The 27,436-nt window shown below is 34.8% G+C and overlaps 5 protein-coding genes across 6 annotated transcripts; 3 read left to right on the top strand and 2 right to left on the bottom strand.

The window, feature by feature from the left end:
* Nucleotides 1-28: 28 nt before the first annotated feature.
* On the bottom strand, nt 29-1,155 carry LOC106447426 (steroid 5-alpha-reductase DET2-like). The gene is made up of 2 exons (XM_013889347.3): nt 617-1,155; nt 29-528 (listed from the first exon to the last, which is right to left on the bottom strand). Exons 1-2 carry the CDS (start codon nt 1,010-1,012, stop codon nt 136-138), a joined length of 789 nt encoding a protein of 262 aa, XP_013744801.2. The 5' UTR covers nt 1,013-1,155; the 3' UTR covers nt 29-135.
* A 554-nt stretch (nt 1,156-1,709) lies between these two features.
* LOC106450252 (probable anion transporter 3, chloroplastic) lies at nt 1,710-5,169 on the bottom strand. The gene is made up of 8 exons (XM_013891898.3): nt 4,622-5,169; nt 3,359-3,585; nt 2,915-3,269; nt 2,776-2,820; nt 2,552-2,698; nt 2,344-2,481; nt 2,224-2,257; nt 1,710-2,131 (listed from the first exon to the last, which is right to left on the bottom strand). The coding sequence occupies exons 1-8, from the start codon at nt 5,051-5,053 to the stop codon at nt 1,962-1,964; spliced, it is 1,548 nt and encodes a 515-aa protein (XP_013747352.2). The 5' UTR covers nt 5,054-5,169; the 3' UTR covers nt 1,710-1,961.
* Nucleotides 5,170-9,143: 3,974 nt separating this feature from the next.
* LOC106447655 (protein OCTOPUS-like) lies at nt 9,144-11,258 on the top strand. Its single transcript, XM_013889631.3, has one exon. The coding sequence runs from the start codon at nt 9,288-9,290 to the stop codon at nt 11,073-11,075; it is 1,788 nt and encodes a 595-aa protein (XP_013745085.1). The 5' UTR covers nt 9,144-9,287; the 3' UTR covers nt 11,076-11,258.
* A 2,813-nt stretch (nt 11,259-14,071) lies between these two features.
* Nucleotides 14,072-17,576, top strand: LOC106447656 (laccase-4-like). The gene is made up of 6 exons (XM_013889632.3): nt 14,072-14,386; nt 14,994-15,145; nt 15,229-15,473; nt 15,794-15,925; nt 16,015-16,938; nt 17,177-17,576. Exons 1-6 carry the CDS (start codon nt 14,087-14,089, stop codon nt 17,305-17,307), a joined length of 1,884 nt encoding a protein of 627 aa, XP_013745086.2. The 5' UTR covers nt 14,072-14,086; the 3' UTR covers nt 17,308-17,576.
* A 5,938-nt stretch (nt 17,577-23,514) lies between these two features.
* LOC106450353 (transcription factor DIVARICATA-like) lies at nt 23,515-25,936 on the top strand. Of its 2 annotated transcripts, XM_022718387.2 has the most exons (3): nt 23,515-23,693; nt 23,986-24,484; nt 25,309-25,936. In XM_022718387.2, the coding sequence occupies exons 2-3, from the start codon at nt 24,054-24,056 to the stop codon at nt 25,760-25,762; spliced, it is 885 nt and encodes a 294-aa protein (XP_022574108.1). In that variant the 5' UTR covers nt 23,515-23,693; nt 23,986-24,053; the 3' UTR covers nt 25,763-25,936. The 2 variants fall into 2 exon arrangements, with proteins under 2 accessions (XP_022574108.1, XP_013747458.1); XM_013892004.3 differs by having other exon boundaries at nt 23,515-24,484.
* Nucleotides 25,937-27,436: the final 1,500 nt, after the last annotated feature.

Below are 27,436 nucleotides of genomic sequence, written 5' to 3' on the forward strand. Positions count from 1 at the left end.
TACATGACATATATAACACTCTTCACTCTTATGTTAAAACCTTGATATATTAATAGTTTGGTCTAAATGATACACATTTTAGCACTCTTGTAGTACACCAAACATAAATAAAACTAAACCGGAACATAAATATTTTCAGAACACAAAAGGAATAACAGCTTTCCGAGTCTTGGGGTACTCGTCCTTAAACTTCTCACCGTACCATACGTGGCTCGCACGTGCGCGCGGGATCAAGTTGGAACACGTGTATAGGAAAAACCCAACTCCGGCCCAAGACCAAGTCATTACAGCCCAGCCCAACCACTCAACCACCTCTCCAAAGTAATTCGGACAGCTTACAAACTCGAACAAGCCTCCTCTCGGTATCACATAACCTCCCCGGTTCTCTTTCTTCAATCGTACCAGAGTCCGGTCCGACGTGATGTTAATCCACATACCGGTTACGAAAACCACCGTACCGATAACAAACCGCAACCAGAACCAAACTCCGTCTTCGTAGTCGTTCTTGTAATGAGAAACGTACCTCGCCTGGTCATGAATAAACCAAAAGAATTGTAAAATTTTAAACCGGTACAAAGTGATAGTTTTACTAAACCGGAATCAGATACATCGTTACCTGGATATAGGCGTTGAGGAGATTAAAGGTGAAAGCCATGGCGGCGATGCTCATCGGAAAGCCCGTTTTAGCAGAGGAGGAGCTGCGGAGGAGGCGGAGAGGGTAGATGACTGTGCGGTGGAAGTAATGGAGGAGGTAAGGTGAGAAGAGGAGGAGAGATTTGGGATTGTGAGAGTGGCGGCCAAAGGGGAAGAGGAGGAGCGTGAGCCATAAGGTGGGGCTCTCCATGAGGAACCAAGCGAGCGGGGGAGATAAAGTGGGGCCCCATCCGGAACGGTTGTGTTTGCCGTAAGGAGCTTGGAGGAATTTGAGAGCGACGGCGGTTGGTGGGCCCGAGAAGATTAGTGTTAGGACGCAGTAGCGGAAGAAGGTCTCATCGGCGGCGATCTCTTTCATTTTGGTGATGAAGAAACAGATCTGTCCGTGCACAGTCAAGTACAGCTCAGCTTGGCAATTTAATTCGATGTAATAATAAAAAATAATAATTTGACTTTTGTAAATTTTTTACTTTGTCTAAAGATAATGGTGTCCAAAAATTTATTTACGGTTTTAAACCAATCAAGGTTTAACTTTCCTTAAAACTATATCTAATAAAATTTATATTATAATTAATATTAAGCTATATTTTTATTCACTGAAGATTAATTTTTACAGAAAAAATTTACAATTACAATTTAACCTTTATTTTACGTTTTTCATTTAATTTTTATTGATACAAAAATATATTTATAGTTCAAAATTTTACTGATCAAACTACATGAAATTTTTTGAAGCTTCATCTCAACCAATCATCCACATGTAAATACAATATTTTGTAATTTCTTTTAACTTTCTAAAATTACCACAGCTCTCAATTACTAGTAAATCGCATAGTTTTTTTTTTACCATTGCATAGTTTCTTCTTGTGGTTTTTTTTCCTAAAAGAGTCTGTAATGAGAATCCAACACTCTTAAATCAAGTTTGTTTTAGTAATATCATGTAGATTTTTAACATAAGTTGCAATGATTTAATAATTTATAATCCCACTTCAAACTTCATTTTAGTCTTTAGAATAAAATATTTCTCCCATCATATATCATTTTTAATTCACAAATAGAACAAAATATGATTATTTCAAAACTAAAATAATCATATTCATCATTTTATTTATTTACTCTAAATAGAGTATGAATTAAGCTAAATACAATTATATTTTGAAGTTTTTATCAGATAACAGGAAAAACAACGTACAAAAATATATTATCTTCCAGAAAAAAAAAACAATCATTTGTATCTTTGGTCGGTATTTTTTTTCTGGTATCATATTGCTCTGTAAATTTATAAGGATAGCCTGTTGCAATTGGATCTAAAAGACTCGTTCTCCGGTGGCAAAAAGGATCCAAAACACGGTCGTTGCAAAGTAAAGAAACGCCGTTACCGTCAAAAACGCCTGGAAGGAACCGAGCCACTGCACGAAGTAGCCCGTCCCTATTGTACTAACGATCGCAGCCAACGTACCCGCACAATTTGAAATACCTGCCTCACACACCAATAACAAAACCCCTAACTTTTTAAGCAAGAAACTATAATAAAACATGAAGCAAGATTCACCATATATTAACATTTACCGTGCAAGAAACCAGCATATTCCGGTGCGATGTCCTGTTGACACAAAGAGAAACCAACGATGTTGTGAGATTAAAGATTATCCCAAAATGGTGAAATGCTAAGAGTTGTTATTAACGTACTTGCATATTGAGGAGGAACCCGGCTTGGCTAAAGGAACTCAAGCTCAATGCAACGGTCATGAGAATCGCTGCGCAAGAAGGTGATTTTGCGTAGTTGAGGCATAGCAGAGACAACCCCGGACCCATAAATCCGATAGACTGACAATAAAGGCCGAGACATTCTGTTAGAATGTTGGAAGTTATAACATATTGCACTTTTGATAATCACCTGCATGATCTTTCGGACAGAGGTCACAGAGTGACCAGTTCTGATCAAGAAGTCTGATGCTGAGCCAGCAAAGTATCCCGAGACCGCCATTGTGGCCCATGGAAGAGCGCTGAACCATGCCGCTTGCTTCAAGTTCACGTTAAACACCTGTGAACATCAATATAAAACATCATATTTTCAGTTCATATTCGAATCAAAACATAGAATCATTAATAACTACTTACCGTCTGGAAGTAAACAGGCATCCATGAGAGAAGAACAAAGTATCCCTGTGAACAACTAACCAAAACCTTATGAGTTTATTACAAAAAAAAAAAGACAAGGCATTGATGTAACAAAAGAAACTATCAAACTCAAACTCACCCAATTGTTAGTCACATTAGCGAAAATGATTGCCCAAGTAGGCAACTTCGACAAAAGAAGGCGCAAAGATGGGTTAGGCTTGCTTGAACTGGTCGGATGGTGAACCGGTTTCCCAGCCTGGATTTGCCTCAGCTCTGACCTAGTGATGAAAGGACTGTCCTGAGGGTTGTTTGTAACGCCGCTTGCCCAAGTGGACACCCACAATAGACCTAAGGACGCAAAAAGAATGAATGGACCAGAGATTCCTATAGAAGATAACATGAGCGGTGTCAACAAAAGTCCCACGACGTTTCCCATGTGAAACCCTGCCATCGATATACCAACCGCACTCGCTCGTTCATCCATGGGGAACCACCTGAGTCAAATTCCAATTTATGCGTTTGCGGTTTACAAGAATATGTTCAAAAGTAATCACATAGTTAAAAAAAAAACATTTTCAGTTACCTAGAGAGAAGAGTAGTCATGGAGGGCATTGCAACACCTTCAGCGAGACCAAAGAAGGCTCGGACGCACAATAAGGCTACGGTCGAGTGTGCGGCTGCCCAAGGAGTGAGTAGAGTGGCAAAAGACCACAATGCGACTCCCCAGGCCAATACTCTTTTTCCTCCATAACGATCCACCAATGCTCCTCCAATAACCGATGAAAAAATGTAACCCCATAAAAAGGAGGACTGCAAAATAATAAGTTTCAATCCATATTAGGAAAAAAAAACTTATATGTTAATGTTAGCCAAAACTTAATACGTCACGTGTTAGCAGAAACCTAACAAGTTAGTGTTAGCCAAACCTTGATCACTAGATTGGTTTCTTCTATATAATAAGCTATGGGTTATGATTGTTTGATGGAGAAAAAAACAACATAGCGAACTGATCAAGGACTCCGTTGGTTTGAGGTTAACAAGAAAGACAAGTTTACAAAAAGAAAATAACCCTAAGAGAATCATTAGTAGTGCGAAACTTATATGGTTTCTCACCAATATATTTCAGTATTAAAAAATAATAAACCATTACAAAGTTGTTATGTGTTGAGGGAGTTTCTCACAAATGTCTAAGTCTATCATTGTTTTTTATTGGTGAGATACTTTCATAAAAACTCAGCGATGCTCATGCTCTAATAAATGAGGAAATGTAGGTAATAGAAATTAAAATTTTAGTTTGCATTTGAATGAAATCAAATGGAAAAGAATTGGATTTTTAGGTTTGAAGCCAAACAGAAACTCAGAAGAAAAGGGAAGTCGACGTGACCCTTACCACAAACGTTTTGGTGATAAAAGTCTCACTTTCACATAACGTCAAGCCTTCTTTACGCTTGCCGCTCAAAGTAACGCACCTACCATTGTTCTCAACAACTACTCCATTTTTCCTACTATTATATGTATATATATATATATATTAATATTTTAAAAATCCTTAAATGCAACCAATTATTTCTTTAAACCACCTAATCTTGGTGCATTACAGTTTATATATTTTAGATTTATTTTATTTTATTGCAAGTTATTTTTTTAATATGTGTGAAAATGTCATGTATCTTTATAAAATTGATTTTGCGGACGATTATAAACTGGTCCCATATTAAATATGTTTACACATATGGGGAAATCAAATCTTGACATCTTCATTTATTTTTGTCAAGTTGATTGCTTACAGATTCGCGGATCAAGAATGTAATTAGGGGGAGTTAATTATAGGAGATTAAGAAAATACCTGAACTACCCCTAAAAAAGAACTCGACCAGCCAAGCTTCTCGGCGAGTGGAACCACCGCTACAGACATCACAACTCTGTCGGCGTTACAAAGACACATCATGCACGCCGTCAACATCACTACTTTCATCCTCTCCGGTATCAACGTCCCCACCTCCCTTGCCACCTCCACCTCTCCTCCACCGATAAGTATTCCCTCCGCAGCGCATCTTTCCGGCGACTGATGTCTCTTCTTTGCCGCCGTCACCACCGCTTCACCTCTTCTTGTCACACGGCTTTCCGACGAGGAACGTAAACTCTCACATCGAATCTGGTTATGTCTGGAACGTAACCCAAAACTCAGAAGGGTTTCCCGGTTTGCTGCCGGATCGCGACGGAATCTTGAGAAACAAGACGAATGTTGTGGAGATGTTACAGATGATGCTGTCGCCATTAACGAATGATTAAGTACGACTAACTTGTTACGCCAATAGTGATGTTGATGTTTAGGAGACGTTAGAATAACGATAGAGAGAGAGAGGCAGAGTTTCAGGAAGAGAAACTCGACATGAAAGAAGCTTTTCAAAGTCTTTGTGCTTGGGTGGTGTTTGGTGTGAAGGGTATTTTAGTCAATGTACAAAATATTTTCTGCTGCGTCCTACGTGGAGACACGTGACGTGTTCAAAGTGACTCCACCACGTCAAAGGCCCACCTACACCGGACAACTGATTACCGGGGCTTTCGGTATATGATCATTTTTTGCGTTACATTTGGTATTATCAAATTTAATATTTGCAGTTACATTTTATAAATCTATCAATCAAGCGTTTTAGGTTTTAAGTATTAACTTAACGAAACATTTTGTTGAAAAGGAAGGTTATCACAGAAGACAACCGCTAGTTATAAATGGACGTGACTGAAGTAGAAAGCATCCGACTATACATTTGAGGTCGAGGCTGTGGAAACATAACGACACACCAATTTAAATGAGCACGGCCCATCATATTTAGACAAGCTACCAACCACGTAGTAAATCAGAATACTATTCTAAGAGCTCCTTGAAGAAAAAGAGAAGGCCAAAGCGATGCAAAAGTTGATTGAGAGCAAGTTACATGAACTTTATGCCGAGCTCAACGAGAAGATCGAAGGACTACAATTTCAATTTGCAACCATGAAGATCCAAGAAAGTCCAAGAAATCAAGAGAATGACCGAGGACGAAGATCGTCCACTTAATTCTCAATCTCCTATGATACCACCGATATCCATATTCACAATTTATCGGAGATAGGAATCGCATGGCTCAAGTGAAAAATATAACTAATCCATTTAAAGAAATTAATAAAGGTGAGATGGCACAATTTTTTCTTATATTTGTGATTAGCACTTTGTAAACATTGTGCCTAACCATCAAGTTAAGTACCTAAACTAAACGTTTTCTTCAAGGCATATATCTGTTTTGTCTTTTGACTTTCTTTTATTTGTATTTTAGACATGAGGACGACTTGTATTTGGATAGACAATAACAGAAAATATACTTATACTTGGAAAAGATTGCGTTGCCAAAATCATTTTGTGCATGATGATTGAAACGATGGGCGAAAGTAAACCGGCGAACGGACTTGATCACCCTCCTCAATAGTCAATACCATGACCAATAAGTCACCTTTCTCATGCATGAATATCGACAGGTTAGTAATTTATGAATGATGGACCAACAAGTCACCTTTTACTATTTTTTCGTTTACCTTTCAAGAATTTATTCACATGGAGACTGTAAACTTTAAATTAAGCGAAAGCAATTCGTGTCTATGTTAGAAAGATCCAAAATATATCATAAACTATTACTCAAATCTTATATACATGAAATGTGTTTAATTATGGTTTGAGACTTAACTTATCATGAAATGTGTTTCATGCAAACTTTACCAAACTCTAAGGTTTTGTAACTTTATCTTGTAATCGTTTATGTTTTTAATTGAAAGCCTTTAGTCAAAAAAAAAAATCTTATATACATTTGTTAATTGTTGTATTAGTTAAGACAATTATGTCAAACGTTAATATTATATTAAGTAAATATATCACCGCATACTTCAATACAACCACTTTCTAAATGAAAAAGGTCACAACGTAAGTCAAACAAGCTCTACACCACCAAGTGTCTAAATCGAAAAAGTAGAAAATATTAAAGGACAATGTGAAAGAACTATTTCGTTGAATAAATAGTGAAAGCTTTCGTACTTATGAAACTAAAGCATGAGGGGAATAATGGGTCGTAAGGGTCCAGGGAAACGGGCTTGGATTGCTAATGCATGAGAGACTCCAGGATACAAGAAATGAGAAAGAAAAAGCCCAAATATTGTAAAGCATGATCGTATTTATACAATCACACATGATGTCACTGAATGAATGGATACACCTCTAGTCAGATTTTCAATGAATTATATGAGATAAAACGAAACGAATGTTTTTACTATATAGGTATATGAATGATTTCCTAATAGTTTGTAGGAAATGGCTAAACGGCTAAGCTATAAGCTCGTGTTTATCCAATTCTATTAAAAATTCGTAATAATTTATCATAAGCGAGACTGAAACATTCAAAGTGGGTATGCACTTATGAGTGGTGCATAACATGCCTCGAATATTTTGAATTCATTCCTCTAGTAAGTAGAGATGCTAAACTCCATTAAAACTCCTACGACAGCTAAAAAGAAGAAAGACAATGATATGTCACAGTTATAAAACAACTTCTAAGACATCTAAAAAGAAGAGAGAACTATCTTTCACAAATACAAAGTACTTACGAGGGAACAATTGGTATGTATGTATCTATGTAGCTCCAATTTTATTAATTTCCATGGAATAAAGTTGGAAAAGTGAGCTATAGTTATAGTGGATTGACATAATGTGTTGTTTTGGCATGAACTTCCAACAAGCTTACCTTGGGCATTAAAATCCAAAACTTTCAGTGACTAAATGCACAACAATTTTGTTTGAGTGAATTCAACTCGGGGACATTTGAGAATTTACACCCTGGCCAACATGCGGGTTGGCACATTTTATGATTTATGGTTCAGGGTTCACATTGTTGGTTCTTTTGTTTCAAGTTTCTAGCATACAAAAGACAGTTACCAAATATGTTTTCATTCTTGAAAATGTTTCAAGAATTTGGGGAAAAGAAAGAGAGATGAAGAGTGGGGCAAAGATGGGCCCAAAAGAGGGACACGTGTGGTAAGACAGGAAAAAAAGTAGCCGGTTTCACATGAGTCTAGTTAAGGCTATATACTCGTGACTCACCGACGAGGCTTCTCTTCAATTCTCATCACTCCGCCCCGTTCGCCGTCGGTGCTATCCCACGCCCCGTTCTTCATATCCCCCAATTAATTATTTTCTTCGGTTTTAAATTCTTAAGTTATTTGAATGTGTTTTTAATGATAATACTATTCACGTGTGTTGAATTTACATCCACACTAAATAAACTATATTCGCTTGAGCTGTGATCACAATATAAAAACATTACTTTGTGGGTTAAATAAGTCTCATGTGTGATTCTACTTGAAACTTTAGACAACGTTCACATTTTAATATAATAGATTCTTCCATAAGTATAAATAAATAACGAATACATGTTATTTAGCATGAGTTATTTGCTATATTCTCAAAAGGCAAAAAGGTAGAGAAAACAAAAAGAGAAATAGAATAAGAAAAATAAAAGTGAATAAAGAGAAAGAGACAGAAAAGGAAAAAAGAAAGCGAAGTATGAATGTAAAGTGAAGAAGTGAAAGGCCATTGGAAGAAACATCCTAGAGCAATATTACCTCACTTTGCATTTTTTTTCCTGGTTAGAGTATAAAAGCTATTAATCTGTTGTTTCCAAAAACATTAATCGGTTCCTCGTAAAATGAAAAATAACACTGAAATATATTGTGGAAATAGCACTGCTTATAGTAAGATAATAATGCTATATAATAAATGCAATGATGACATTAAAAGAAATAAATTTACTTTCACATGAATAGATTGTTTTATCTTACATAAATATTCGAATAAAATGTTAAAAGTACGGAAAAGAACTGTCAAATAATTATGATGTGATTTGGTTACAGCTATCATGAATCTAAAATAAATTTGAATTTTCTACAGCTTATAAGAACAAAAATGATTAGAAATAAAACAATTTTTAAAATATATAAAACTAAGATATTTTTAAAGACTAAGATATTTTAACTTTGTAAATTAAGATTTTTAAGTAGACAAAACAGTTCAAGATTCCGGCACATCGGAAAGAAAGAGAAAATACACAAACATGGTGGACTCTAGCCTCTTAGGCAATGGTGGTGTGGGAGAGACCATAGGGGCGAAACCGTCATTCTCAAAAAGCGAGAGCCCCTAGACTTTGCTGTAGTAGTGTAGTACGTCTGCTAAAAGTCACCAACGGAACCAGCGAAACATAATTTCGAAACGGGGCCCTCGTATTTTCTATTTATTCCAAATTCATACCCCTTTCTTCTTTAATTTCACTATTTAACCCTCTCTTTCCTTTTATTTTGTTTCTCTCTCTCTCTCACAACGGCTCTCTCTGTCTCTTTCTCTCTCTCTCTCCGTCGACAATTTTCTCGGAAAAACTTTTCTCCCCACGCGAGAATCTGAGTGTCAATAACATGAGGTGTACTCGATTCCTCCGGTTATGAATCCTACCCACAACAACCCAGTCGCAGCTTCAGCACTAGCTCCGCCGCAGCCTCACCGTCCTTCCACCTCCTGCGATCGTCACCCGGAGGAGCGTTTCACCGGATTCTGCCCCTCTTGCCTCTTCGAGCGTCTCTCCGTTCTAGACATCAGCACCGTCGCGTCCTCTTCCTCCAGAAAACCGCCGTCGTCCTCCTCCTCCGCCGCAGCTCTCAAAGCAATCTTCAAGCCGTCTTCTTCCTCCTCCTCCTCCTTCCCGGAACTTCGGAGGACGAAATCGTTCTCGGCGAGAAAGAACGAAGCTTTATTCTCTCTGGGCGCGTTTGAGCCGCAGAGGAGGTCGTGCGATGTTAGAGTAAGGAACACTCTCTGGTCTCTGTTCAACGAAGACGCCGAGCGTATAAAGGAGGGAGCTTTAACGGTAAAGGAGGGAGCTTTAACGGTAAAGGAGGGAACTTTAACGGTCAATCGTGAGATTAATCTCGAAACTAGAAAGCCCAAGTCCCCTGTTTTCGAGGAGGGCATTGATTGTGGGAAGAAGTTAAAGGAACAGAGAAGCGTAATCGACGAGATCATCGAAGAAGAAGAGGAAACAGAGGAGAAGGAGAAGGAGAAGGTGAAAGAGCACATGGAGTTGAATCCTCAGACGACGGCGAAGAAACCCACCAGGAGTTTCTGGTCGGCGGCGTCGGTTTTGAGCAAGAAGCTACAGAAATGGAGACAAAAGCAGAAGCTTAAGAAGAGCGCCGCCGCATTACCGGTGGAGAAGTCAGCCGTGAGGCAGCTCAGAGACACTCAGTCCGAAGTAGCGGAGTACGGCTACGGGCGGAGATCGTGCGACACGGATCCGAGATTCTCAATCGACGCCGGAAGATTCTCTCTTGACGCCGGTAGGGTTTCGGTGGACGACCCTCGCTACTCGTTCGACGAGCCGCGCGCTTCTTTCGACGGGTATATGATCGGGAGAGCGGCGGCGGCGGCGGCTCCGCCGCGAATGCCGTCAATGTTATCAGTCGTGGAGGATTCTCCGGTTAGTAATCTTGTTCCGGTGGAAGAGCCACCACCACCACCGCGAACGCCACCAGAGAGTGTTGTCCCTGGTGGATCTGAACAGACGCGAGAGTACTACAACGACTCGTCTTCACGGCGGAGGAAGAGTCTGGACCGTTCTAGCTCCACAAGGAAGATATCAGCTTCAATCATCTCCGAGATCGATGAACTGAAACTGTCGGGTTCCAACACTAAAGTGTCTCCTCCTCGAGACAGAGAGGTAAAGGACTCGGCTTTACGTTCCCATTCGCGTTCACATTCGAGTTCACTGAGGGGAGACTGCTCCGTTGAGAACTTGGAGGTGGAGTCCAGCAAGAAAGGGACTACTAAGAAGTCTAAGAGATGGAGTTGGAACATATTTGGGATGCTTCATAGGAAAAATGAGAAGAGATTCGAAGAAGGAAGAGGCAGTGTTGATAGAACGTTCTCAGGGTCGTGGAATGTAGAAGCTAGAAATGGGTTTGATCCGAAGATGATGAGGAGCAATAGTAGTGTGAGTTGGAGAAGTTCAGCTCCTGGAAGTGGAGGGTTTCACCGGAACAGTGTTGATGGATACGTTAGTGGTAAGAAGAAGGTTAGTAGTAGTAGTAGTAGTGTTGGGAGAAAGGTTGAGAATGGTGTGTTGAAGTTTAACTTGACGCCTAGTAAAGGAAGGCGAACAGGAAGCATGGATTCGACGAGCCGGCCGGTTCCGGCTGCTCATCCGCTGGCTAGAAATGTCATGAATTTTTACTGACCAAATTGTTATGAAACTCAAAAATCTTTTTCTTTAGATGTAGTTGAAATAAGTGTGGTGGTGAATGAAGTTGTATTGAGTGAGAATGTTCAGTCTGATTCTTGTGTTAGGATTTGGTTGTTCAGTTTTAGAATTTCTTTGGTATACATAACCTTTAGTTGATTACATTTTTTCTTACTAGTATATGTTATGATTAAAGTTTTTTATATATAGACAAACAAGAAAAAGCTATGACATTTGAGATTTGATAGCTAAATCAGGAGCAATACATAACCATTAGTTGATTACATTTTTCTTACTGGTATCTGTTATGACTTATGATTAAAGTTTTATATATAGACAAACAGGAAAAAGCTACGACATGTGGGATTTGATAGCTAAATCAGGAGCAACTCATGGACAAAAGAAGGGTTGAATTTCAGTTAAGCTTTTACAATATATGTGATCCTTGGAGAAAATGATTATCCGAAAATTTCGCGTAACATTTCACTTTAATTTGCAATCTAGAAGTCAAAAAGCGACAATTATTTGTCTATATAAGAAAAAAGAAAATAAGGCTTTTAACAATAAATTTAAACCGTATACAAATAAATTACAATATTATTTGATGGATAACATAAAGTTATGACACAAAAGATTTGTCTCTGGAAAGTGACCAAATGGATGTCTGATGAGCAAACTCAGCAAAGCAAAAGACGTATAAGCTTTATACAGGAAACGAGTTACTACATATGGCTGGAAAACGTTGAAGAGACAAGTGGAAAATGTTGAGGAGACAAGAAGAGCCCATGGGATCAGGATGAGTCCAAAACTAGTTGAGGACTTGAGGTCATAAAAGTCAAACTAGTCGTTTCAAAAAAAAGAAGTCATAAGTCAAAACAAACTTATTTACTTGGGAGTTCGGGCTTGTGTTAACGAAAGCAATTTAAACCTTAAACTCTTAAATATGATGAAAACAAAGAAATGAAAACAAAGTAGGCACCGGCTCCAAAGTTTGGAGATCTTTGTCAAGCTCAAGGCCTCATAAGCTTGCTTGATCCACTGCGATGCTTTCCTCGACCTAAGAGATTTCTCACCCTTAATAGTAACTTACTAATACCATGGTAAGATATTTATGTTAGCTCATCACATACCAACACATTCAATTGAACCATAGTTTAATGTGACTGAACTTATTGACCAAAACCTATGTCATGTGGCCATTGTTTTGAGTCGAATGCCATTGAGTTTCACCATATATACGAAAACGTTGCGAATCTTCTTTGATCATTGTACACGTCTAAAGTGGCATTCAATTTTCTTCAGATTTAGTTTAGATTTTGGCGTAGAATACTCAGCTAATTTCCTTTGATCATGTATTTAAGGAAAAAATAGATGACATCTTTTCCAAAAGTTCAATTGCTTGGTTGTCGTTTGGACGCTAATGCTAAATGTAATCTTTCAAAATTCAAAGATTGTTGAGAAAATGACAATAACAAATTAACTATAAGTTGGAGGATATGCCACTTTACCAATTTTAACCATGACAACTTATCAAAATGATCTGTCGGTTTAAGTGCTTCACTGCAACATCTCCGGTACGAAAACAATAAAACATAATGATAACCAGTTTGACTAAAAATGAGTAAAAATAGTTAGCATCTTAGGTTCCTCCGACACATATCCATATCATGTATGACCGAAACGGCGTCGCTCTAAGCGCACCCATTTCTTATGTGTAGCCTTAGATTTGAAACAAATCCAAGCAAGAGAGGTTGTCTTTGTTGGGTTATTTGTTTACAACGACGTGAAAGCCATTTCTCAACTATATATTCTACTGTCTTAGTTTCTAAGCATTCTAATCTCCACCCTACTCCACACAGCTTCTAAGACACTTTTTTAACAATACATATGCGACTTTATTGAATCAATCTATTAACCAAATTCAAGAATTACAAAAGTGAAAATCCATCTAACTATACGGAATAGTTTTTCTTTCTTCTATTATTTTCCTTATATATATATATATTTTTTTTTTTTTAACATAATTTTTCCTTTTATATATACAAAGATAAATATATAGCCTGAACCGGCAGTTAGATTATTTGAGAACTTCTCCAAATATGGTTCGTTTTTTTTTTCTTGTTATCGCTTCTTTGGTTTGATATGGTGTTATGCGAATTATAATTTAAAACACTCACCGCCACATATAAAAAAACTCCATAATTAAAGTGTGAAGTAGAAGCAGAAAATGTTTTATGTATACCCGAAGGAATAGAGATGTACGAACTCAAAATGGACAATTCGACCATATATCGTGGTCGTTTTAAATATTACTTCGAGTTCAGACGTATACGTCTCACCATATTGTAACACAATCTCGATCTTGAGTCTGTCTCTTTTCACAGATTGAACTTTCGTTATTGAGAACCATTTGAGTCTACATTATTGATAGATCATATAAAATAAAGATCAAGAGCTTTCTCATGCATATATAAGACAAAAAAAAATGCCTAGGATGTATATATCATAATTTGGTATGTATGTATCTATGTGGAATCTTTGATCCAATATATTATTGTTTTCAGATGAACAATAGTCAACTTTAATTAAGATTATTGGTCCACCGTCCACCATTTTTCGCAAACATATAATCTAGCAAGTGTACTTAATCTGAAAAAGAAGCATTTAGACTAACTAGCAAGTGTACATATCTGAAAAAGAAGTATTTAGACTGCATATAATCTGTAACTGTCATGCATAATTTTGAAATCAATGTGTATATATTTGTCGTAATGGAACAACTAAATTGAGGAATTGGGCAGGTCAGGTTAACTACGTAATATATATTACAAAATCATACATACAATACAATTAGTATGTACTTAAATAAGTACAAGATTAACATACCCGGTAAAATAATTGCACATAAAACACATGGTAAAGAAGTTTAACCAGTTGATTTGTTATGGAAATAGTTAAAAGAAAACCAATTTTCTTGGATTTGGTCAGAGAGATTAGTTGTATTAAGAATGGGAATCTTAACTACAAAGAATTGTGGATTTTGGGTCGACCTACCACCTAAAACGACGTCGCCTCCTTCTCTGGCTTCCAATCTCTTTCTCCTCTCTCTCTCTCTTATAAGCTTGCGTTGGCCAGTCGCTCATCTCAAATACAAAGACACGAATATTAAACACACAGAAGAAGAAGAAGGACGAGAAAGAGCGAGAGGAGAGATGAAGTCTCATATGGTTTGGTTTTTGTTTCTTGCATCCTTCTTGTCTGTGTTCCCAGCTCCATCGGAGAGCATGGTTCGCCATTACAAGTTTAACGTGAGTGAGTCAATATATATCCACATGTATATGTACATGTATATTTTGTATTCGTCTATACATGCAAGTATGCAACTTCCATGCCTATATCTTATGCTGCATATCAAATAGTCGCAACAGATCCATATATGAACATTCATGATCGACACTTATTCTTAGACGCATTCGAAATTTCGCGCAGGCTTGTGTAGATTAAAAATTTTTAACAAAAGGGTTTGTAGTGAAATATGTGGCTTTACATTGGAGCGTTTGTACTACATGTAGGATATTATTACCTAACATTTTGTAAATATGATTTATTTATTATAATTAAGTACTTTTCATATGTATATTATGAGCTTTTACTGACACATATTACTAAGATTTATGTACATGCGGTGATTTCCCCCCCTTTAAACATGACAATCATTGTGTGTAATTCGATATATAATGTTTTGACGTAAATATGAATGAAGTGAAGCATGTTTTGAGTTTTTGGTTACAACTTACAATTAGATCATGATTGTGATTTAATTGGTCTGCCTTCTGTCTTACTCTTTTTTCCTTTTGCCTAATAACTTTGTAATATTATTATTTTTTATTATATATGTTTCTGAAAATCACACAGGTTGTGATGAAGAACATTACTAGACTATGCTCAAGCAAGCCAACCGTGACCGTGAACGGTAGATATCCAGGTCCTACAATCTACGCACGAGAAGACGACACGTTGCTCATCAAAGTCGTTAATCACGTCAAATACAACGTTTCGATCCACTGGTAAGATCCTACTTAATCTTCAACTGAATCATCACCAAAGTTCATTATCTAATTGAATGGTGACTGTGGACGACCGAGAACAGGCACGGTGTGAGACAAGTGAGAACAGGATGGGCCGATGGGCCTGCTTACATAACCCAGTGCCCGATCCAGCCAGGTCAAGTCTACACATACAACTACACCTTGACCGGCCAACGCGGTACCCTCTGGTGGCATGCTCACATCCTCTGGCTCAGAGCCACTGTTTACGGCGCAATTGTTATCCTCCCCAAACGTGGTGTTCCCTATCCGTTCCCCAAACCCGACCACGAGAAAGTCATAGTTCTAGGTATTGTTTTGAGCCATGTATAACAAGAATGTTCAGGTCCATCTTATTTTTAACTCTCGTTACTTTCAACCCACCATACATTTTGAACCTGGCGATGAAACTAAATTTGAGTCGTCGACCTATTAAACTATTTATTAGGAATCACACATTCGAAATATATAAGATAACTTAAAAATTTTATATGGATTTAATCTATTCATTACCAAGTGGTTTTGAGTTGAAATTCTATGTAACTTAACATTATTAACATTAGTTGCTATTGGTTCATTACATTGGATATATGTAAATTTGGCATGACTAAAAGTCCATCATAATTGCAGGTGAATGGTGGAAATCGGATACGGAAAACGTCATTAACGAGGCACTTAAGTCTGGATTAGCCCCTAATGTCTCCGACGCTCACATGATCAACGGACGCCCTGGCCTTGCTAAAAATTGTCCATCTGATCAGGGTAAAATCTTTATTTTATTTATATGATCACTGGCATTATAACTACAAATTTACTGATTATTAAAGTCTCTTTATAATGTACACCGGAAGGCTACAAATTGTCAGTCAAAAATGGCAAAACCTATTTGCTACGAGTAGTCAATGCTGCACTTAATGAAGAGCTATTTTTCAAAGTCGCTGGCCACCTTTTCACGGTGGTTGAAGTCGACGCCGTCTACGTCAAACCGTTCAAGATCGACACCATCGTTATAGCCCCCGGTCAAACCACCAACGTCCTCCTAACCGCCTCGAAATCAACCGGCAAATACCTTGTAACCGCTTCTCCCTTCATGGACTCCCCAATCGCGGTAGACAATGTAACCGCCACCGCGACTGTCCATTACTCCGGAACACTATCCTCCTCACCGACAATCCTCACTCTCCCTCCGCCGCAAAACGCTACGTCCGTCGCCACTAACTTTACAAACTCTCTTCGTAGTCTCAACTCCAAGAAGTACCCTGCCCTAGTCCCGACCACCATCGACCACCACCTCTTCTTCACTGTTGGCCTCGGGCTAAACCCGTGTCCTACTTGTAAGGCTGGAAACGGTAGCCGTGTCGTGGCCAGTATCAACAATGTAACATTCGTTATGCCTAAAATCGCGTTGCTGCCCGCTCATTACTTCAACATTAGTGGAGTTTTTACACCAGATTTTCCAAAGAACCCACCGCACGTTTTCAACTATAGCGGAGGATCAGTCACGAACATGGCCACGGAAACCGGCACAAGGCTTTACAAGCTACCATACAATGCAACGGTGCAGCTGGTTCTCCAAGATACCGGCGTCATAGCGCCGGAGAACCATCCGATTCATCTTCACGGCTATAACTTCTTTGAAGTTGGTCGGGGATTAGGTAACTTCAACCCCAAGAAAGATCCAAACAACTTCAATTTGGTCGATCCGGTTGAGAGGAACACAATCGGAGTACCATCTGGTGGATGGGTCGTCATCAGATTTAGAGCGGATAATCCCGGTACGCTCACAAAATTACTTTAAAAATAAGTTATAACATGATAGTAGTCTAGTGGTTAAATTATGTAGATTTAGGTAATATATCAATATCTTCTAGACTCATCTTCTATGTCCTTTGTGAAATTCACATAGCTGTTGCACAAGTTATAGTTCGTAGTTTGTAACTAGATCATAGGCAAATAAGTCAAATACTATTATCATTATTATAAAATTGATGATATTTTGTAACGTGTACGTAGGGGTTTGGTTTATGCATTGTCACTTGGAGGTACACACGACGTGGGGATTAAAGATGGCTTTCTTGGTGGAGAACGGCAAAGGACCCAATCAGTCGATTTTGCCACCGCCTAAGGATTTTCCCAAGTGTTAGGGTCATTCAACTAAACAAGACCACGTCCAAGCAGACCAGTGAGTACTGGTGAAAAATTCATTGTGGATTTTGTTAAAAGTTAATATTTTTTTAGCAAAGCAAAGGTTCGATTTTTTTCTCAAGCAAAGTTTGAATAAAAGAGGAAAAAAGAGCAATGTATTATAATAATATTTTTATCATTATATCAAATTACATTTACATTTTGTTATTGTCTTCAACACAACGTACTCTTGTATAGCCCATGCGTTTTATTTATTATTTTGGTCCAACAGCTTAACTTTTTTAACTTTTTTAAACAAAAATTTATATGGATGGTATATGAACCAACTAACAACGTATATTATTGAACTTTCAGTTTTTATTTCGTCCATATATCAACCGGCCCTAAAACAAAAACAAAAAATGTAGCAACAATTATGAAATTTACTGCGTAAGATGTTTTGGGTTCTTCATTTATATGATCTATAGTAGTAAAAACCAAATCGGTAGTCACAAAAAGAAAATCAATAGGGTTAAATATCATTTCAATGAAAGTATTGCATATATACGGGTAATGACAAGAAGATGATTGTAGGCTTTGTACCTAAACCATAAGGAAAGGTATTGAAACACCAAAATATAGCAAAAAGTCTGAGATCTGTGGTAGAGATAGAAAGTGAATATAATTCTAATGTACATCTACTTGCCTGCGATTCTCAATATATCTAAGACAAAATAAATTATTTGAATCAGAGTTCAAAAAAAAAAAATTATTTGGGTGAAAAGTGTCCTCATTCGGAAATAAGAGATTCTTTCCCTTTGGGGAAACTCTACGATATTAATACTCATAACAAAAACCAGTCATTGTCTGGCACTACTCCAAGTTTTTTAAAATAAACAACGTAATACGTACAATATTTTACTGAATGTTTTTTTTTGACAAATTGATATTTAGAAAATAATAATCGTGTTTTGGGTGTGAGTGGTGGACAAACAACTCTGACATTTTACCTAAACAATTCTGATGTTTAAAAAACTTAAGATGTGGAGGGCATCAAATTATTATTTAATTTCATGAATTTTGATTTAAAACCTCTGGCGCTTCTTATTTAATTCGAAGTATAGTGAAGGGCTCTTTGCTACAAAACGTTGTCCACTAAATTAGTTTTGCAGGGAATGGTAAAACTTTTTTTTCTACTAAAATCGAATGGTAAAACAGACAAAAACATTTCATGAATCTGAATCTAAAATCTCCATATTTTTAAAAGTTTGAAGACTAAGTTTGTGCACGGAGTTGTGGGATTTTTTCCCTTTCTATTAATCTGTTTATATGTACATATTAAACTATCAGTAAATATATTTTATTGACCTAAATATGGTTCTATATAGGAAAATGATATTGAATTTGCATGGACCCTTTTTATCGTAGACGTTCGAAACTTTAAATTCATAACTCGAAATCATTATTGGAAAATTTTAATTTAAAAAATAGTATCTTGTTTAGAGTTTAGGTTCTGTTTAGCTTTAAAATATTTTCCGGAGCCATGTTTGGTAAATAACTTTAAAACATTAGTTTAGGACATCATTTTTTACAAAATTACATATCAGGTATATTTATTAAACATTTATTTTGTATTCTCTATTAATAATTTTTTAATCAAAATCACTATTAATATCTTTTGATATTTTTTTTAATCTTTGTGAAACAAATAAAAATACCAAAACTATAATCTTCATGGAATGGAAGTAATATTATGTATCCTAAAATTATAAAATGATACTGTGACTGAAATATATCACTAATATTATTTATATTAAAAATTTGGTGAGTTATAGTTTTTACAAGTTAACATAAATAATAAGTACTACTGAGGAGTAGACTATTTATGAAACTTATTTTACAGAAAATATGCTTGTATTATTTCATTGCATAACAATTTATTACAAGCTAGAAATATTTATTTAATTAGGTATATGGCATACAAAACCGTAGTCAAGACTCCGGTGTTTTCCATATCAAATACTTATGTTATGTATTTATTTTTTGTAGCAATTTTAATAAGTGAGACATATATATTTTTAATAAAATAGTCATAGTTCAGACATTTGTCCACCCTTTTAATTGATGATATTGATTTTTTTGAGGGAATCCACTTGTCTTCAAAAGAGTTCTCGCTTCATTACTTACCGCACGTTCTGAAAAAAATGTATAATTTGGTATTGAAATCCATTTAAAATCCGATTTCTGACAATTTGGCGGTGTATGAAATGGTGGCAAGTCCATGGTTATCAAAATAAATTGCAATAATGCATGATATCACAATTAGACTTTATTAAAATTGCAATAATGCATGATATCACTTACATATTTTTATCATGAGTTTTCATGTTTCCAATGTGAGATTGTTGTGAAATTAGTTATATCTTAATTTAAATATACATGACTATAAATTTAAAATCGCTCTCTATTGTAAGTTCTTGATAAATTTATGTTGAATACATGTTTTCTTAAATATTTTAATTTGGTTGAGCATGTCGTTGTATTGTAAAATATATCTTCATATATTAATATCATAGTTATTTACAAAGTTAATTTAAATGAATTATTTATTAAGAAAATTGATTAACCAATGATTTATACGAAATAAAACATACAACAAATAAACTAAAAAGGAAATATTTCTATTTAAAATAATTACTTGGACGTGAATAATATTTTAATCAAACATTGTCTGAACCATGCGTGAGCAAGTAAGCTAGTTGGCGACCAGTAATTAGATCCAGCTTGAATAATATATGTTCTTCCAACCATCGAATAATGTTGATTTTTTAAGTTTGTCCATTATTTAATACACAACTAGGTCTAAGATATGGTCATCCAAAGTTTAAATGCACATGGATTTTAGTCGATACTCGTCTGTTTAACACATGAACTAATCCAAATAGAAGAATATGTAGAAGAAATTCTAAAAAAAAAAAACTTTATCATTTCAAAAAACTCTCAAATATTGTACGGTCATCTCGATATTTAAAGTTCAATTAATTCCAAAAATGTAAATAAATATTATTAGGATCATTTTTGTTGTTCTTACTTTTGGATTTTGAAACAAAAATCATCATCTCATAAAATAACTTCTAGATGAATATAATCAATTAACATAAAACAAATCTGATTGACAATTACACCCAAAAAAATCTGATTGACAATTAAAGTGTTCTAAAGGAGTTGCAAAAACATTTATTGAACTTTTAGTAATGATAGAGTTTGACTTATAACACTCATGTTTTCATCCTATAAGATAGTAGTTTAGTTAACCGATATAAATTTGATTTAAAATATTTAACTGAGAGAAACTAAGGTGATATTATTAGACTATAATCATTTTATACTATACTTAGTATAATTAAATTCGATTTACTATGAATTTGATAGTTGTTTTGTTTACATGGTTTACTACAAACTGTAGTATCATACATACAATCGGTCAATCAACAACACAAAAAGCAGTGGTTAATACTCATGGTTCGACTGGTAACATGCTAAACAACTGCATAATAATTACAGTTTGGTCTTAATAATAACAAATATATATATATATATATATATTCTTGTTATTGCTAATTGTCTAATTATGAGCTAGAATTGAAGTCTTAAGGCATAAATAAAATAAAATTATTTATCCGTAAAATACAAAAAAATAAATATTGTCCAAAGAGGTTTTTATCATATAAAGCTTTAGATTATGATTAGTATATTCTAAATTTATATAAACTCCTGAGACATAAATAAAATAAAATTCTTCATCGGCTTTAAAATGATCTATCTTTTAGAATGTTTCTTAAAAATACATTTTTATTTAATATATTTTTATTTCATAACAAAAGTAAATTGTAAAAAATATAATATTATATTTATTAAAAATTTATTGGTTAAATTTTTGAAAATAATAATTGTAAAATAATATATTTATAATCATTTTTAATATATTTTATTAACATGCGTGAAAACTGTAAATATGGATCATTTCCAAATGGATGAAACAAAGGATAAGAATACATTTCTTTTTTTTTTTGTAACTGGCTTAAGAATACATTTCTTTTCTAGAAGTTCCTTTTGTTAGTTACATGAACAGAGAGTTATAAACTTTTAAAATATCAGTGTATACCGAACAATGTAGAGTAGCTTTCCACAATCTTCTATGCTGGCGAATTTTCTTATGTTCTTTAGGTTGGGACTTACTCACGTAGATGATGGTCTGGACAATGTGATTCACGATTTGAACAGGATTCGTTAACGATTATACATATTTTAAGCTATCTTAAACAAATTAGAACCCAAACCAAAGTAAAATTAAATCATATGTAACATCAAACCTAATGAAACTAGCATTTTACATTGCATCAAAGTTTTTGTAAGGGAACTCTAGTTCAAAATGGAAATTAAAAAATCTTAAAAGGTCTAATTTGATTTTTTTAGAATAACCTTTAGTAAATTAGGATATATCCTTAATTATTTCATAGACCTTAATTGATTTACCATTATATTTGGACTTTTAGATGTTAGAATACTCTCATGACTAATTGAAGTTCGATCTCTAGCTAAACTTCATTTTACGAGCTTGTTATCTTAAGACACGCAGTTATGACATTAACACATTTACTATTCTATTTGATTACTTCCTTGGTGTTACCAAATTGGTTGTGGTTAGACCAAGAAACTAAGCAAGGTATCATCATTGTTTGTAAAATATCTTCACTGATAGTTTTCCAGGATTAGTTTAGCAAATAGTAGGCCTTAAAAGAATTATTGCCATTTCTCATGCAATTACTTTCTAAACCAAAATATTTCATACTGAAATTCATGGCAATCTTCCAAATACATAATCACCACATAAATTTTGTAATGGCTACAAAAAGCATCCAGAAATTGATTTTTCGATCTTGACTAACAAAGTAATGACCACTACGTTGTTATTTAGTTTATAAGCAATATTAGATTACTGATTCAGATTTGTACATATCTTCGTAGATAAGCATAGTTTGTGGCAGAATATGCTGTTTCCCCATCTCCTAGCATGCTAATTTTTAATAAAATATATACATTTAATTAAACACATTCTCCAATTTTCTTTGTTATCGAAATTGTGGTCCAAAAGTATGTTAAGCTTTTAAAGTCACCAAATAATTATTTACCCACAAAATAAAATAAAAAAGCATCTCGATATAAATACAAACAAAACAACTCATGTGCTCAAAAGGTTAAATGTCTAACATGATAGTCGAAATTACGGAAGTACCCTAAGAACCGACCTTGCTAGCCAATGAGGGTTGCTCCTGTGATTGGCTCGACCAAAACGTCTTTGGCCAATAATTAGGCGACATTGAAGCCGCAAATACCCTCTCCCATTAGTTAAGTACTTAAAGTCATATTATTATTATTTTCATCCGCAAAACAACAACAGAAATAGATTAAATCAACGGTCCTTGAAAGCATACAAATAAATAAAGTTCATTGAATACAAATGAGACTACAACACGTGTGAAACCTATTTAAAGACGACACATGTCTTTTACTTATTTTTATGGAAAAGCCTATCACAAACTATACAAGTACGAGTGTTTATTGGTTGATTGAATCAAAAAGGCCCTCTGAAAATACATATTAAAAGAATGTTTGATATGTTAACTAATCTTACTTTGAAATAAAATCTTTTTAATTTCAATCGAATTATACTAATGGCGTATTGTACTATGTTGATGTGGAATACTTACCTAATAAAATTAAAGAAAATGTTACTATCTTATAGAAATATGGGTACACTAAGTTGATTCCGTTTCCTATTTGTGCTGAATTTGATATATGTTTTATTGCACTCTTATAATTCTTATATGAAATATACAATTATGAAAATTATCATTCGTTACACGCATGTTTAGATAAATACCATTAAATTTATCCTATTACATTGGAGTTTAGTTAAACTAATTTTGAAATATAGTAACAAAGTTGTCATATCATTGAAAATTGCTAATTATAATATTTTTCAATGTGTGTAAATTTTATTTATTTATCTCAAGAACGTTTAGTAGTAGTATTTTCGAAGGGAAGCCTAATTAGTAGCTAGCTTTACGTGATCAAGCAAATACAAAAATAAAAAGTTACAAAAACTCGTAGATCTTGACATTAATATATACTCATAGACAGACAATCACAGCTCAACAGCTTTTTAACTCACCTCTCACTCTCAGATCATTCCTGTTTCATATACATCTTTCTCTTTCTCTCTCTCTCTCTCTCTCTTCCCTTTTCAACTTGAGAGTTTGGGAGAAAGAAGAAGGTTGGGTTTTGTTCACTTTATCAGCTTCAAGAGTCTGAACCCACCTGAGTTTCTCTCCATTGCTCTCATGTGAGATTTGTTCTAACCTCATCACTTTTCTTTTGTTAGTTTATAAATTCAAGATCCTTTGTTTTTCCTTCCTTCATGGGCCTCCTCCGTTTTATAACTTTTGCTCCTCCGAATGTCCTTTTAATCTTTCTGTGGATTCGGATCTAGCAATAAGAAAACTGGTTTGGTAAAAGGGTTTTATCGTTCAGACAACAAAGCTCAAACATATGGAATCTTTTTCTTCTTCTTCTTATTGTCCTAAAGATTCTCATACCTTTGATGCTTATCATCTCTCTTGATGCCATTTTCATAGATCAAAGTCTCTCTCTTTGAATTTTACAATTGATATTAAAGAGAGGCACAAGATCGAAAAACTAGAAGATGAACAGAGGAATCGAAGTCATGTCACCAGCAACATACTTAGAGACATCACCAAACTGGTTGTTCCAAGAAAACAGAGGAACTAAATGGACAGCTGAAGAAAACAAGAAGTTCGAAAACGCTTTAGCCTTTTACGACAAGGACACTCCCGACAGATGGTTCAAAGTCGCAGCTATGCTCCCCGGCAAAACAGTCGGAGATGTGATCAAACAGTACAGAGAGCTTGAGGAAGACGTCAGCGACATCGAAGCTGGTCTTATCCCGATCCCTGGTTACGCCTCTGATTCATTCACGCTCGACTGGGGAGGATACGATGCTGATAACATGAACGGATATTACTTCGCCGCCGTGGGAGGAAAGAGAGGATCCGCCGCGAGAGCAGCGGAGCATGAAAGGAAGAAAGGTGTTCCATGGACAGAAGAAGAACATAGGTAACAAACCTACTTTCCTTTTCTATACGTCAATGCTTTCTTCTCTAGATTTAGACACTTTCTTTAGAAAAAAAAATATACGTACGTCTTAATCTTGAAAACATATTTATGTTTACGTATACGTATATCTGCTCGTATAAATACATATATTCCTTAGTTAATCAAGACAATACAGTCACCCACCAAAACAAATTGCATTTTCAATGCTTCTCTATATTAGGTACGTATGGGTTACAACATCTCCAATGTGTATTAATCTATTTTTTTTTTTCAAAATACAGTAGATTAATATTCTAATAATACTCTGTTCTCAAGTGAAAATGAAGTAATAAGTAAAACTGGAGAAAATTGTATTTCAAATAGAACTAAGAAATGGAATGCGGTCAAAGATGCTCTTAAACACACATCCACTATAACGTAGTAGATGCATGTATTTCTTTATAAAATCAAAATTATTCTTTTTTTTTTAAAGAGAATATATTTTGTTTTTTCTTCTGATGTAGTGAGTTTATAAGACCCCATCGGTCGTTTGCTTCTTTCTTGTATGCATTTGATTGGGTCTTGGTGCGGTTAATTATTTGACATGCACGCTGCTCATTAGGCATGGAGATAATGGCACATGAAACTTTGGTATAAAACGAGGCAAATGAATTTTTTATTTCTTTAACCAGGACATAATATAATAGTTAGTATTATTCTTATTCCTATTTCAAATTATTTATGGTTGAATGTACTTTTGATAGAAAACAAAATTTATTTCTCGTATGTTATTGATGATTGGTAACTAATGTGTTTGATTTCCGTACGGGTTGATGAATGTGCAGACAGTTTCTGATGGGTCTGAAAAAATATGGAAAAGGCGACTGGAGAAACATAGCTCGCAACTTCGTGACCACACGGACGCCTACGCAAGTCGCGAGTCACGCTCAAAAGTATTTCATAAGGCAAGTCAACGGCGGTAAAGACAAACGCCGGTCAAGCATCCATGATATCACCACCGTCAACATCCCCGATTCTTTTGATGCCGCAGCGGCTGATACCGCAATCACAAACGCTCCATGCTCACCACCGTCACTAGGAGGAAGCCAGCGGGAGGGGTCGGGTCAGTGGGACGGTCAAACTATAAACGATGAAACAGCGGGTACGTTTTACAATCCAAACGCGTTTCAAGAAACGCTACTTGGAATGTCGTCAACGCCGTACATGGCAAAACTGCAGGAGCAGAGTTTCCTAAATGCATCGCAATTCGAATCGTATAATGCCTATCTCCAAATGTAGCACAAGATGAAGATCTGGAGTTACGAGTTGTTAATTATTTAATAAAATTTTACTCTTTTGTTTTTTTTTTGTTTTTTTTTATTATCAAACTCTTTTGTTTTTATTTATCCGCGTGCATATACAAAAAGAGAAAATAGCTGCTACTTTTTAAGAGATATTTATTCGTTTTTATCCTGTGTTTTTGTGGTTGATTTTAATGAGTTTTCAGCAAATTAATTATTTTAATTGTCGAGTATTTAAGTTTGTTGTTATGTTTGTGTGATTTGAAACCCTTTTGAGCTCAAATTACTTGTTATAGTTTATGTTGTATAAGTTGTGTCATGTAGGCTTTTATTACAATTTTTTTCCTTATTGATGAATTTTCAATTACCAAATACTACTAATTATTACTGTTGCTCTTTGTTAGATATTTTGCAACAGTCCCGTTTTTCTCTTTATAATCTAATTTGTACAATTTAAATGTAAAAATAAATAAATCAGCCGATGCCAAAAAAAAGTCTTAATATATTTATGAATACGAAGCTAAAAAAATATTATGTAATTGAGGTTTTCCATTTTTTAGTCTAAGATATATCACAACTTGTTGTGGTGACAAATCTGTAATCGAAACATAGCTCTATATTAGTTTATAGTTACTCTACTTTCCCAAATATTTTATTCAATATGACTTTCTGAAGTTCGAATGTGACAGTATAATGAGAATCTATGGCGAGCCTAAAGAAAGACCAAAACAAAAAGCCATAATGATTGATATGTTTTTGTTCCATGCCATTATACCAAGTTGCCAAATTTTTAGTAGCTTTTATCTTCAGGCTTCATGTGAATAATCATAAACTTCCTGACTTATAAGTAAATTGGTAGTAGAATGGATTAATTCATGTCTTCAGAATCTGATTTTAGATTTATAACACATGTATTTTTTTTTTTTATAACACATGTATTTTGATAGAAAAAAATAATTTTGCTATTGATAAAGAAGAATACTTTTGCTATCATTTATATTTAGATCAATCATATATGTTTTTTTCCGAACGAGATCAATCATATATGTTTCGAATTGAAATCGGATACTATGTCAAAACTATTAGACTTTTAACTCAAATTAACTAATAATAAGTGAATTGATTTATATTTTATAGATTATTGTATATCCCTATGTGAAAATTATAGCAACAAAAGTAACAATATTGTGCATGTTCCAAGACGAATATATCGATATTAAAAACCTAATGCATAACAAATAAAAGTATAGATGCCTATAAATCCTTTTTAATATTATCAGTTTTAAAAAAAGTGGGCGAATTTGTTCTTTAAATTGATGTTTGGTGTATTTCCATTTTGGTGCATTTGTGAGAGTAACTGTATAAGTATCTCCACATGATTCCAAATTTGACTGAAGGTTGACGGTTGATTTTAATAGCATCTCCGACAATGACACCAAATTTAATGTTCAAATTATGCTAAATTTGATATTGAAATTACACTAAATTTGATATTTTGGTGTCAATTTTTTTTGTCATCTCCAACAATGACACCAAGTTTTACACCAAACTAATATTATATATTATTTGATATTTCAGTTTTAATTTTTTTTTTAATTTTTACTATTTGTAATTGATAAATAACTATTTTATCACATCAGAATTATCATTTATATTTTATTATTTGTAAGTG

Source organism: Brassica napus, chromosome A4 (genome assembly GCF_020379485.1).
Source record: "Brassica napus cultivar Da-Ae chromosome A4, Da-Ae, whole genome shotgun sequence".
NCBI classification, from domain to species: domain Eukaryota; kingdom Viridiplantae; phylum Streptophyta; class Magnoliopsida; order Brassicales; family Brassicaceae; genus Brassica; species Brassica napus.